This window comes from Papaver somniferum, chromosome 1, assembly GCF_003573695.1.
Source record: "Papaver somniferum cultivar HN1 chromosome 1, ASM357369v1, whole genome shotgun sequence".
Lineage (NCBI taxonomy): Eukaryota > Viridiplantae > Streptophyta > Magnoliopsida > Ranunculales > Papaveraceae > Papaver > Papaver somniferum.
The window spans coordinates 234559590-234573584 of NC_039358.1; the positions used below are offsets into that span (position 1 = coordinate 234559590).

The 13995-nt window shown below is 37.9% G+C and overlaps 1 protein-coding gene across 1 annotated transcript; it reads left to right on the plus strand.

Moving 5' to 3' along the window:
• Window positions 1-6097: 6097 nt before the first annotated feature.
• Window positions 6098-6880, plus strand: LOC113272780 (bidirectional sugar transporter SWEET7-like). The gene has a single exon (XM_026522581.1). It carries the CDS (start codon window positions 6098-6100, stop codon window positions 6878-6880), a length of 783 nt encoding a protein of 260 aa, XP_026378366.1.
• The last annotated feature ends 7115 nt before the right edge of the window (window positions 6881-13995 follow it).

The following is a 13995-nucleotide window of genomic DNA, read 5'->3' on the forward strand; positions in this document are numbered from 1 at the left end:
AACTTTACGAGAGAGAAAGTTATTTGTTTCCCAAGTTAAGGTTCTGTCTATCATCTTTGTATTGATTTATACATTTAATAAAACTATTTCTTGATGTTCTTCATAATGTTTTCTTAGTTTGATACATAGATCGTTTAAGGGGTGTAGTAGTAGGATTTTCTACAACTACAAGCAATAATCGGGATCAGTTGGTAATCACGTAAAATAGCCCCCTATCCTTCACCTACGGAACCACATACATGAATTTCTAAAGACATCGTCTGCGGCTTCATGAGTGACCTGATTTCATTATTATTCTTAAGATTTCATACCTTTTGGGATTCCGCAATCCAATTTATTTTTGATAATTTTTTAACATCAGTATCATCATCATCATCATCATCATCAGAAAGCTCCTCTACAAGCCTGGATTTATCTGAAAATAAAATTTCAAGATCCTCCTCCTCGGTGTATCCATGCTTTGCTGCTCTTCTGTTATCCATGTCTAAAAACGCAATTCCAACTGCACCCAGATGCAAAAACAATTTAAAATTTCTTCTTCTCTTGTAAAGATCCACAATATTGTTCCCGGTATATATATGCTAAAAAGTAGTAAAAACCATGTTGAATTTTAGAGTCTCAGTTCTTGCTCTGCCTTTTCAGTTCCACTGTTATAATAGGAAACAAGAAAAATTGCTACCGCAATTTCTTTAGAAGCCTCTAAAATGCCTCTCGAATGCTGCCAAAACATATGAGAATGCTATTTTACAGCACATTCCTTTCTCTGTAGTTTACGAGCCATATGCATTCGTCCATGGATCTAAATACAGAGATATTCATTCCAAACCTCAAATTTCATTGTTACTGCTTCATGCTAGAGCAGGCTTTCAAAATTGGGCGACATATGTGACTACCGATCAAAACTTAGGCATTCTAAAGGGTCCGATAAAATTAAGCAGACCTACACAATTTTTACGAGTTTTTGTTAATCGAAGATAAGAAAGGAAAACAAGAGATACTAAGAAACTTCACAGAATATATAATAAGTTGGCTATGCATAGATAAGATGACTAGCCCGGTTTTTCTATATACTAGGTGGATGCACTTAGCCAGAAAAGTTTAGTAAATGAATAAAATTAGAAAAACACTTGCCAAATTGTTCAAATTATTTTACTGAACTGGTTAAATGCGTTTGTGATTTAAATGGCTGATTATATGATATTATTATATCATTCTCGAGCAACATACGAAGTAACTAAAATCTTTTCTCTCATTTAAAATGGCATTGTTTTTGCTAGTAAATACTCTACACGTAAGATTGTGGCCGCTTCTTGCATGGATGATGCTAAAGATCGTACCTCCAGGTTATTGGAGGTTCTTGAAAAGTCCATGCCCTCGAATGGGGTGAGGTAGTAAATATGCTTGAGAAAGAGAACTTGATGTTGAAACATAACTTGGAGAAAGCTTCTAGTAATAACTTCAACGAGTCGTGCTTGATCTTTAATAGTAGCAGTTATCTTAGTCGTCACACAAGTTCCAATCTTTTCCCTGTGAAAGGATTTTCAATGTTCAACACAAACATCAGTCTAAATTCATATATGCCCCAAAACATAGAGCAAATTAGTAAAACAGATAGAATGACTAATACGTGATCTTCACCACTAATCAATCCTTAGAATTTCTCCATGACACCACAAAAATTAAGCTGATCAACTTGATACGCATTAGTGATGCTGATAAGTTGCCTATAATTAACATAAAGGGCAATGTTGGTCTATGCATTTGTTTTCATGTTGCAAAATTGGAGGCTGATTCGGTAGAAGAGAGATTGAGAACAGTTATGTGAATGACGAGTGTAAGTCTGGATTGCTGCAGAACTCGACTTACCTTATATTTCTTATTGAGTTATGTGAACTTAACTCAGCGTCCCTGAGTCGACTTTTTAACCAGAGTCTCGCAGAAGAATCGTTCACTTACTTGTTCTCGACATCAAAAGTTGCACAATTCTTCAATTATTTCAGCTACACCAAAAGGACAAGCATTTATGATCGAATATCGTAAACGAGCAACCAAAAAAAAAGAAGAAAACGAAGGATGACAAAAACAAACCTCGTAACCAAGCAACAAAAAAAAAGAACAAAAAAACAAAAGAAAACAAAGGATGACAAAAACCAACCAGCAAGGTAAGGTGTATACTCGGCTATCCGGCTAACCTCTCTCATCCTTGCATTGGTGCGCATTGCTTCGGACAGGCGTTGACCAAGGCGGCTAACCTCTGGCCTGCCGGCCAAGACCAGGTAGGGCTAGCCTCTGGCAACCTGTGCTGGATTGGTGCGCATTGCGTTGGCAGCACATACAACGGCCTAGCTCAGGCTTAGCCTTTCTGGAACCACCATATCATACCGCTGCCGCTTGGTTGAATATGATAGCATTACCAATCGATTATATGGTAGATCCTCTAATTTTTAATTACCGATGTGGGACATATTATCTTTTATTAAGACAAGTAACATTATATGTTTAACGGGCCTGGATTCGTCCCAAGCCCGATTTTACCTTAAGACGGGGCTTATGAAGAAGATAGAGGAGGAGGAGATTATGCTGCAGCGCCGCTTGGAGTGGTTGTCCTCTAATGCGAGATCTTAGGTCAGGTCAAAAGAAAAGGCAGTTTTGGGTGATGAAGTGTTCGGATATTTCGTCATCTTAAAATTCTACGCACCTCTTCATTATAAAGACTACTGTGTCCCTAGAACCAATGTGCGTGAGATTATTTATGGCGCTTCTTGCATGCATGAATGATGCTAAACAACGTACCTCCAGGTTGTTCAAGGTTCTTGAAAAGTCCATGCCCTCTAATGGGGGTGAGGTAGTAAAGATTCTTGAGAAAGACAGGTTGATAATTATTTTTCGGTGAGCAAGGTTTTAACAGGGAAAGGATTTAGGATGTGTTTCACGGCATTACTAGAATGCTCTTGTAATACATGGACGAGAAAAAGATGAAGAGACAACTTAGAAACTGAAAGGAGCTTCCAAAGGGATTCAAATTCAATAGACTAGATGTGCAACATGCTTCTCACTTACTAGGGAATACTTGAGATATTGCATCAGTAAGAAGTATTGCTTCTTCTTTTGTCTGCCCTATTTTCCAAACCCCGAAATCAGATTCACACCAATCCCTGCTCTTCCACGCTTTGAGAGAATTCACTGAGAACAATCCTTGAACTTCTTGAGATGGATCTAGATAATACCATATATCAATTTCTTCCGAAAGTGTGACCGATGCTCAAAATCTTCCAAAAGTGTGACTGAATTTATCTAATACCCAAGGTATCCTTTATAGCCCGATGTTTATATATGGATAGCTAGATGTCCACACGTTATAGCTGATGTCCACATATTTATAGCCTGATGTCCACATATTTTATGAATAGTGTCCGATGTCTAGAATTCGAAACATGGATGTGTACACTTATCCAACATATGATTATGCCTAGATTCTGGATGTCTACATATAATATCTACACATCATTTTGAAAAATGGTGGGGTACCAGTGTGTCTATATGTATACATCCATGAAGGGGTATCTACACATCCTTACACGATGTGTACACATATGTTGTCGATGTGTACACATCTGAGGACAAAATTCGGTATTTTCGTAAAAGATTAGGGCATACATGTCCGTTGACCGGTCATGGTCACACTTTTGGAAGATTTTCCCAAAAAGCATATTTTTGGAAGAAAGTGACAATTCAGTCACATTTTTAGGTAAGATCCCTACCATATGGTGCTTTCAGGGTTATCAAGAATTAGGTTTCCATTATTTATCGTCGTCATCATCATCTAAACGTGACAAGATTTAGACAAGTTTTATTCAGGTAAGTTTTATTGATATAAGTTCAGACAAGATTTATTAATGTACAAAAAGTATTGTGTACCAAAGAGAATTCAAATGTGACAAAAATAAACTACACTTATCAGAAATCTCGATGACCATCTCCTGATCGATACCATTCAAGACATCCTCGTGGTCGCCTGATTCATGATTCTCTGAAAGAGATTGTAGAGACAAGTTAGTGCATGCAAAATCAAGTTATAAGTTCAGAAGTACATGTTTTATTGATGTTTTAAAGAATTGTGTTGGTGTTCTAAAGAATTCACGTTTACCTTCATCGATCGATTCTTAATGAGGTTTTCACCACGCTTTCCCCAATCACTCAAAAATTCATCTTTAATCATAGGTTCTCCAGCTGCTCCGTTGCCACCTTTTCTTGGGTCAGGCAGATGTTTACGTTGAGTCAAGGTTGATTCATCTAAGGCGTCAATGCCAAACTGTTGAGGTGCCATTTCCGGGTAGTGATGAGTAATCCTATCTAAGCAGATAAGGTTCGTGCAGGAGCTGTCCAAGTTGGTGTGCGCCATATGTGATGCAGATAGCGCTATCTCCTTGTAAGGCTGCCATACAATCTGAAAAGTAACACATAATAAGCTATGTCACAAAGAAAAAGAAAGAAGAAGCAAAGACCGTTGAACACTAGAATACCAACAACTTATATCATCGTCCACCAAATCCATGAATATAGGCAGTGGTTGATATGATTTCCGTGTTTTTCTTCAGGCAACAAAAACCAGATAGCAAGCATTGAGTGTATACTTGGCTATCCGGCCGACCTCTGCTACGCATTGAGTTGGCATGGCTTAGCTGAGGCTTAGCCTTTCTCGAACCAACTCATACCGCTGCAGGTTAGTTGATACGATGGCGTCACCAATTAATTATATAGTAGACCCTCAAACTTTTAATTCTCGATGTGGGATTATGTTCTACTAACAAACTAGATTTGTGCCCGTGTTATCTTGGTGTGTGCGGGGCTTCCCCGACCCGTGGCAACGCATTTTTGATTTGGCGTGTGCGGGGTTTCGCCCCGGTCCGGTGCTTTTTTGATTTATTTTTCTGCAATTATTCTTTGAGTCCACCAATCCTTTGATTCAAGTGACGTGAAATGCTTGGTAGCTAGACAGAACTATCAAGAACAAAAGAATGAAATCATTTATCTTAGTTAATCTTTGTGAAAAATTAAACCTCAAAATATTTAATTTGAAATTGCAGAAGATCGATAAATCCTAGTCGAAAGTTAGACACATACAGCACACCATGCCACACAACAGATACAACTAAACCAAAAGATCGATAAATGTTTGGTGCATTCACTATTTTTAGCTTACTGTAACCAATGGTAGCTGTGCTAGACATCTTGCCAGCCCCTTGACATATATAGCCGACAAAACCAATGTTTCCATCCTCTAATTGTCATTTCTCCAGTATAAACATCATGTTAACTGTCATATGTAATTTCCAATGTTGGTTTATGATGTTTCAGTAACCTATCCATTTTAGTTCTCGAGTACGACACCAAAATCATACGACCAAATCAGACCCATGAATCTAAGAGGGGATGCATATTTATCAAGCTTCTCGGCTGAAGGCAAAGTTTAGGAAGATGAAATTCATATTAGCAAATTGAATACTGTAAGACTCTGCATAAATAGTACTATCACATAGACACATACATCTCCATGATTCACCCTATAGATAGCAGTTATGCCCAAAACATATTCAATGGGCTGAATGTTAAACCACTTATTCATGACATGAGAATATCAAGACTCTATGAATCAAAATCACTACCTTTTATTGATTTAGTATCATAAGGCCTACCAGCTTTCTTTTACTGCATCGCTGGTACATGAAAGAATGACAGCAAGTTATGGACAGTGTACGAGTCTAATTCTAATTCGTTAACTAGGTCGATTCTATAGCGAGTCAAGTTTTTGTTTATCTGTCGGACCAAAATTTTCCTTTTCCCTAATAGAATTGGTAAATCAGATTTTTATTACAACTCAGAACAGTGTACGAGTCTAATTCTTGTTTCTAATTAGATTCAGATTCGGATAATTTTACTAAATATATAGATGAAATCGACTCTTGGTTATTCACATCTCGTTCATTACAACTCGCATCCGTTTTGTTTTTCTTCTACTTCTTCACTGATTCACATCCTTGGTTCATAGTTTCTCTTCTATTCTTTAGTTGATTGATACACTCGTTAGCGGTTCAAGATGGTTAATTCAGCTCTAGGTCGTGAAGTTGCAGGTATCATTGGTAACCTAATTGCATTAGGTCTTTTTCTTTCTCCTTTACCAACTTTCCACAGTATCTATAAGAAAGGTGAAGTCAAGGAGTACTCTCCCTTACCGTACATAGTTACCCTCCTCAACTGTTTATTGTGGGTGTATTACGGTAAAGTGCATCCCAACAGCCTTCTTGTGATCATTATCAATGCGATTGGCATTGTTATCCAGTTCTCCTATGTTGTTTTTTATTTCATCTACGCCAATAAGAAACAGAGAAGATTCGTAGCTTGTTTGAGTCTGATCGAGATTGCTATCTTCATCTTGGTGGTGCTTTTGTGCTCTTTGATCCCGAGCTCTACCAAGCACTGGGATATAGCTGTGGTAACCGGAATAGCATGTGACCTCGTCAACATTGCCATGTATGTTATGCCATGTCTCGCGATTTACAAGGTTTATAGGACAAAGAGTCTTGAGTACATGCCGTTCTGGCTTTCGTTATTCAGTTTTGTCAACGGTGGTTTCTGGCTAGTTTATGGGCTGCTCCCTGTTGATCTATATATTATTTTAAGCAACGGCATTGGTTGTGCCTTGGGTGTAATTCAGATGAGTGTTATTGGGTACTACTTTTTCAAGTACCCACAACCAAAAGATTACATCTCATTGCCGGAGTATCCAAACTGGTTGAAGTTCTGGAAATCGCGGGAGAACAAGATCGCCGATGAAAAGGCCGGTGAAGGCGGCCAAGTAGAGATCTCCGATATGGTCTAAAATAGCATTATGACTTTTTATTTTTAAGGATTAATTAATCATTTATTATTTAAAATTGATTAATTATTTACTTATGTATTTAGGATTTACATCCTTTTTTTCTATTTGGTTAATTTTTATTGTTTAGGATCCAAATACAGTTCGGATTTATTTCAATTAGCAGCCTGCAATCTGTATTAATCATTTATTTTTTTATTTAGTTAATCCAATGTGCATTACGTTGTTATTTTTGTACTTAATCTCATTAGAGTTTCTTTTTTTTTTAATGTTATTTTTGTATGTACTGTAGATACTGAATTCACAGATACATGAAAGAACTCAAACCTAAGTTCATCTCATAAGAAAGCGAAAGTGGCTGACTTAGAGCATCAATGGAGGTGGAGAATCAACCTAAGTTCATCTGCTGCAGTTACGTGAACCGTTTATTCTTATAGAGGTGTCTGGTCATCCAACAACATGAGGCTGGGGATGCTTAAAGCTTGCCTCTAATAGCCAGCACATGAAATTTGGGGTTGTGGCAAGCTAATTTGTGTATTGCCATGAAATATAGTAGAATGCTTATCACTAGGAAATTCTTTCAAGTGTATTGGAGTCTTTTGAACGGTACTAGGGTGCAATCATGATCTATGATGCCATTGGAGTGAATGCTTGCTGGTTATTAATCTTTGTTACTGATTACGTGTTTAATCTCTTAAACATCGACCTGTGCTGTGGATTTCGATTTTGGTCGAAAGGCACACGAATGTCAGATCCTGATAACATGAGAGAGATTATGGTTCCTGTGTTTTTGAATTAATTGGACAAAATAGACACCGATCAAAAATGACTCGGGTGTGAGACATACTTGGCTTGGATGGTTTGTGCATGAGCCTAGCCTGTCAGAGGGCTAATTTACCATGTAAGCAGGACATGCATAGTACAAGAGTTAGAGCTTTGGAGGCTGCTGCATGGGGATTACAGAAACTCGCATAATGTTTTCGGAAGTTCTGTCTTCATCATGTCCACCTCTACTGAGTAGTTTCCCGAGTATGGGAAAAAAAAATTTGAAGGGGAGTATGGGAGATATTACTTATAGACATATCGTTTATGGAAGGGTGCATGACGGTTAGATGCACATGATTTAAATTGACGGTTAATTTCACAACTGGCAGTTGAACAAGGCTTTGGATTTTTAAAATGAAAGATGGAATTTGAAAAGCCGCCGATGATGAAGCATAGTAAAATGTACTCGTGCCATTAATTTGTGTTGGTACTGTTACCATATCAGTACAAAAGATTTGGTGTTTAGTTAAATGCCATGGTTTATCCTTTAAAAGTAGTTCCATTGTTGGATAGTTTTCCATTAATGGGAGTTATTGGGCCGACCGAGCGAAGCGAGGGAGGACTTTTATGTGGCCATTTTTTTGTACTAGTAGGACCGTTTCCACGGTGGGAGGGCCGACCGAAGAAGAATATGAAGATTGTGTTTGTCTGCGACTACTTTCGTCTCGTTTCAGAAAAGGTGATAGTTTCGCCCGTTTCGAAAAAAGTGATAGTTTCGCCCGTTTCAGAAAAAGTGATACTTTTTCATTCATTCTTTTCGCGTCAAGCATCTTAGAGAGGGCCTATGGAATGACCTGCGATAAAGTACACCTTCTCTTACTTCGTAGTTTGTTGCACGAATTTTTAATTTGTGTGCTTCCAACCTCTTTGTTATCATTCTTTTCTCCTTCTTTTCTTTCTACCATCATTACATTTGCCTCTTCTTATTTTTTGATTGACGAGAAAAAAAGTGTCGCAATCTTTATATGTCGAGCGGTGGGATCCACCAGCATTGACGTGAGGAATGCTAGAGCCTCTGCGAATTTATTGTCTTTCCTGCATATGTGTCTCCATTTTATGTTCTTTATTTTTGCTGATAGCTCCTCCGCGAGTAACTTGTATTTTTGTAATGATGGTTCATTCCTGTTGTATATCCCCAATATTTGGCGGATCACCAACTGCGAATCACTAGTTATCCTGACGTCATCTATCTCCATTTCTACCGCCAATCACAATGCATGTATTACCCCTTCATATTTTGCCTCGTTATTGGTGGATGCGAATTCCAATATGAATGAATTTGCCATTCTCCCCCTAAAGGTGAGATAATTACTATCCACAATGACATGTGATTTTGGTGAAGATAATATCTCATACTTAACTTCGAATTGCCCCATTTGTGCATTCCATCTTTCTATTCTTCCAGATCTTTTTGAATTCTTCATTACAGATTCAATTGACACTTTCTTAAGGACTCTGATGTTATGGGCCTGAAAGTACGTGCGAAGCTTTTGAGTTTCATATACCAGCGCGAGGATAAACCCTCTCGATCTTCGTATAATTTTTCTCTGTTGCATTGTACGTTTTGCTTATGTAATAAATCCGCTTTTCAACTCCTCCATCTAGGCTAAGTAGAACCGCACTTAATGCATGCGGTGTCGGAGCAAGGTATAATAATAATTCCTCTCTTGATTCAGCTTTCTGCAAAATAGACACATTCACTAAATAATTCTCTATGCTTAGTAGCGCCTTTTCGCGAATTTGGCTCCCTTCTTTAGAATGTTAAAGAATTGCTTGCATTTATCTGAAGAGCGCGAGATAAATCGTCCCAATGAATCCAATAGCCCGTTCAACTTCTGTACGTCTTTCAATGTTGCTGGTGCTGGCATGTCGCGAACTGCCTGTACCTTCTATGGATCTACCTGTATTCCTTCCTCTGATACGATATATCCCAGGAATTTCCCTGACGCCACTCCAAAGATGCATTTCGCAGGATTTATCTTCATTTTTTATTGCCGCATTTTCTCAAATATCTCTTCCAAGTGGTCTACATGATCTTTAGCCTTTTGCTCTTTACTAGCATGTCAACAACGTACACTTCTAAAGTTTTGTGGATCCACTTCGCGAATATCTTATCCACCATCCTCTGATACGTAGCACCTGCATTTTTTAAACCAAAAGGAATTCTGGTGTAACAGTATAATCCTCTTTGTGCGAAGAAAGTTATGTGTTCCTGGTCCTCTTCTGCCAATGGGATTTGATTGTAACCTTTATACCCTTCCATTAGTGATAATATTCTATTCCATGATGCAGCCTCTACCATCTGTGGTATATCTGGTAATATAAAGCTGTCTTTTGGACATGCTTTGTTCAAATCGCTGAAGTCGATGCAGATTTTTATCCCATTGTTCTTTTTTCGGCACCACCACCATGTTCGCTATCCACTCTGGATACTTTGCTGGTCGAATTATTCCTGTGTCTAGCATCTTCTGCAACTCAGCTTCTATTTGCGGGTGATATGTGGTTGTTATTTTCCTTATTCTCTGCTGGAATGGCTGCACGTCCTTCCTAATATCTAATATGTGACATGCAACATCCGAATCTATACTTGGCATTTCATCCATGTCCCACGCGAAGACATCGTGATATTTTCTTAGAAGATTAATTATTTTTTCTTCCTCCTCTGCCTCTATTCCGGTTCCTATCCTTATCATCTTGGGATCCTCTTCAGTTCTTATGTTTACTTCTTTAGTTGGTTCAGCTGCAATAAAGTTTTCCTTTGGTTCGCCTATCGGGGATGGCTCATTGATATCCTTTGCTGGTGCATCTTCTTTATCCGGTACTTCCCTTGGTATTCCTCTGCCTTCTTTCGCTCGCACCATGTATACCCTGAATTCTTCTTCTTTCTTTAACTACTTTGCCTTTCTCCATTTATCTTTTCGCTTTTTTTCTCTTCCTTCATAGTTCTTCACATCTAACTGGATACATGATTTTGCTCTTTCTGTGTCGCCTCAAATTTCTCCTATTCCGCTCGGCATTGGAAAGCGTACACATTGATGTAAGGTTGATGCCACGCCTTTTATACCGTGCAACCAAGAGCATGTTGTACGGTGACTTCACGTCCACAGTGTTACCTGCATTTCTATTTCTCCTAGCGGCATATTTATAATTACCTCCCCTTTTGGTTTTGTTTGCTTTGTTTAAACCATGGATGTTGTATGTAGAAGGCGTTAAGTCTGTGTCGTTGTATCCCATGTCCTTGAATGTGCGATAAAACAAGATCTCACGCTGAGCTGCCGGTATCTATCAAAGTTCTTTTGATCGCCCATTCCTTGAGCCTTTCGCATCTTTATCCTTCTCCACCTTTCGCGCAGTTATAGTTACTACCAATGGATCTATTCTCCCCCAGCTTCTCTGTGGTATATCATCCGCTTCGAACATGATCTTCAGTTTTTTCCATTCGTGCAGGGGTGACATCTTTTCGACAGTTAAGATATTTCTTCCTTCATAATCACGCTTGTGGATCTTCCCTGTAAGTCCTACATGAAAATCTATGATATCCACGTATGATTTTGTTATCATATTACATTGTAGACACTTGCTTCGTTTTTTTCGCTCCGACGGTCTTTATCACTCTTGTAGATTTGCTCGTTCCCTGCTTTATACACATGTATGTTTGCTCTCCTTTCCGCATCAATTTGTTCTTCTGTTATCTGTAGACAGTCTTGATTAGTTTTCTTCTGATATATAAATAATTTCTCCAAATACCTTTAAGAATTTTTTTTTCGGATCTGCAAAGTTTGTTTTTCGAAAGAGAACTTATAATCTGCAAGGTTACTCTATAAATTCGACACCAAAAAAATTAACCAACCTCTTTGTTTTATAAATCAAAAATTTTATAAATTAAACTCCATATTTGATGAGTGAACCTAGAGATTGAAACTCGGCAATTCATGAAAACAAGAATAATAAGAAATTTTCGAAAAATCAGTATAAGACTTTCACAAGCAGGTGTAATCCCTTTCCCGAGCTGTATTCTAGCGCCAAAATGTAGTTGCAGGAAATCCCACAACTACACCCCTTAAACAATCTATCAACTAAACCATGAAATCATGATGAAGAACACATATAAGAATTTTATTAAATTTTGGAAATCAATACAAAGAAAGAAGATAAAACCCTAACTTGGGGAGCAAATAACTTTCTCTCTCCTAAAGTTCTACATCAACTCTTCAAAATGATCTCTCCATCAAAACAAGGGTGGTTGGTCCTCTATATAGGAGTTTACATAGTCGAGGACAGCTAATAAAGCCCCTATTTTCGGATCTGACGAGCGATGTATTCGCACGCATATGTTGGGTCTTTTCGCATGTATTCTTTAACCTCGCACGGCTTTCACGCTTTTCTCGTGACCTTATGACGTCATTAGCTTCGTCATCCGGAATATGCTATGTGCGAGTGAGTTCGCCCCTTATAATAATACCGCTTCGCGTGATGCCTATGTGTGCGATATTTAACCCCTACACACACTTTATCTCATGAGTGATTTTTCACTCGTTCAGAACAAGACTCCTCCATTTTGAAAGGGATAGACTCATTTAAAGTCTCTCCCATATCCCTTGCTCTCATGAATAATATGTATAGTAGTAATGCTATCGATGTTTATGAAATTTTTTTTTGGACTAAAATTCTGAATTACTGCTATAGAGTTATAGCAGATATTCCAGGTATATCACATGAAGATCTTCCGCACACTTCGGATGTAGCAAACAATTGGGAAGGGTTGCTAATTCTACAGAGATATATAAGCAAATATCACTTGTACTACCAAAAGCTACCGGTCCTCAGAAGGGTCATCTCGAATAATGTCACCGGCTTTATAAATTACTAGATTCTATGCCCGTGCTACGCCCGGGCGGCTTCGCAAACTTGGTTCACCAATTGAATCTACAACTATAAATAGAATGGCATAGTTATGCACCAACTACAAATACAATGCATCACTGCCTCTTTCTTTGAGCCATATTTTTGATTTGGTAAAGTTCGGCTTCGCCTCTCCTCTCCCAGTCCCAATATGATTTGATACAAATATAATGCATCACTGCCTCTTTATTTGGACCATATTTTTGATTTGGTAAAGCTCGGCTTCGCCTCGCCTCGTCCCGATATGATTTGGTAAAGCTGGGCTTCAGCTTCGCCTCGCCTCTCCCAGTCCCGATATGATTTGGTATAGCTTTTCTCTTATCAGCCTACTTAATTTAGTAGTTTAAAATCCAAGAAAAAAATAACCTAGCTAAAATGCCATCGTTAACTATCTGATGATCTAGCCTTCCACAACATGATACACCAAGCAGGTAAACCATGTAAACAACATAGGTGAAGGGAAGGTACTGTGACCAACTTATATAACAAATGGTATCCATATTAAGTTATTATATAATTTTTGAATCCCCTAATTCAAAAATTGTCTAAGCATTGTGATGTCTACAGGTGTAATTTGTGAGTATCACTGGATCGGTTAATGGAATTCCATAACAACAGTAAATTAATTATAATATGGAATATCTTTGTAAACCAAGTGCAGAACATGTTTGTAAACCTGGTGAGGACACTTTGAGGTTGTGGGGCTGCTTCTTCTCCCACTTCCCCCTCTTCTTTGAATTCCTTTTATTTATCTTGTGCAGCCATGTTGCAAGGTTTTCATCATTTTCAGCTTTCTTATCTTTGCCTAAATCAGTTCCACAATCTGCAATTTCCCCATTAATTAGAATTGTGACATTGAAGCGAAATGTACCAATATTTGCTAAATTAGTCTTGTCGTTCTGTAAGTAAGAAAAAAGAAAATTGGTATATTAATCTGTGGCTCCAACAAGATTATAGAACACCAAAATGTTAATCCAATATTCGTTGCCAAGTAGTAATGCAAACTAAAGCCCACGCAAGATTATATGTCTAGAACTTAAATCTTAGTGGTGATCGTTTGTATGCATGCTTAAAAGTCCACAGAAAGAAAGACAATCAACAATCAAAGAACAAATCATTAAGGTTTTAATTTCCTAGTTCATAATGTAGAATTTTGTTGGGAAGGGTTTCATAATTTTGATGTTTTAATTGGTGCCCTTGACCATCCTACATGTTTTTCTTCTTTAAATTACTCTAAACACATATATTGCATCAATAAATACACTCCTATTAAAAATTAAATAAGGAAATTTCAACACTCTGTTAGTTTTGACGATAGCTTAATAATCACTATAATTTCATCCACCAGCAAAAGACAAACTAAATTGATTGCTAAATGAGGCACCCAAACA

Excerpts from the sequence above, each read along its gene's own strand:
- LOC113272780 (XM_026522581.1), top strand. The coding sequence starts at position 6,098 with ATGGTTAATTCAGCTCTAGGTCGTGAAGTTGCAGGTATCATTGGTAAC.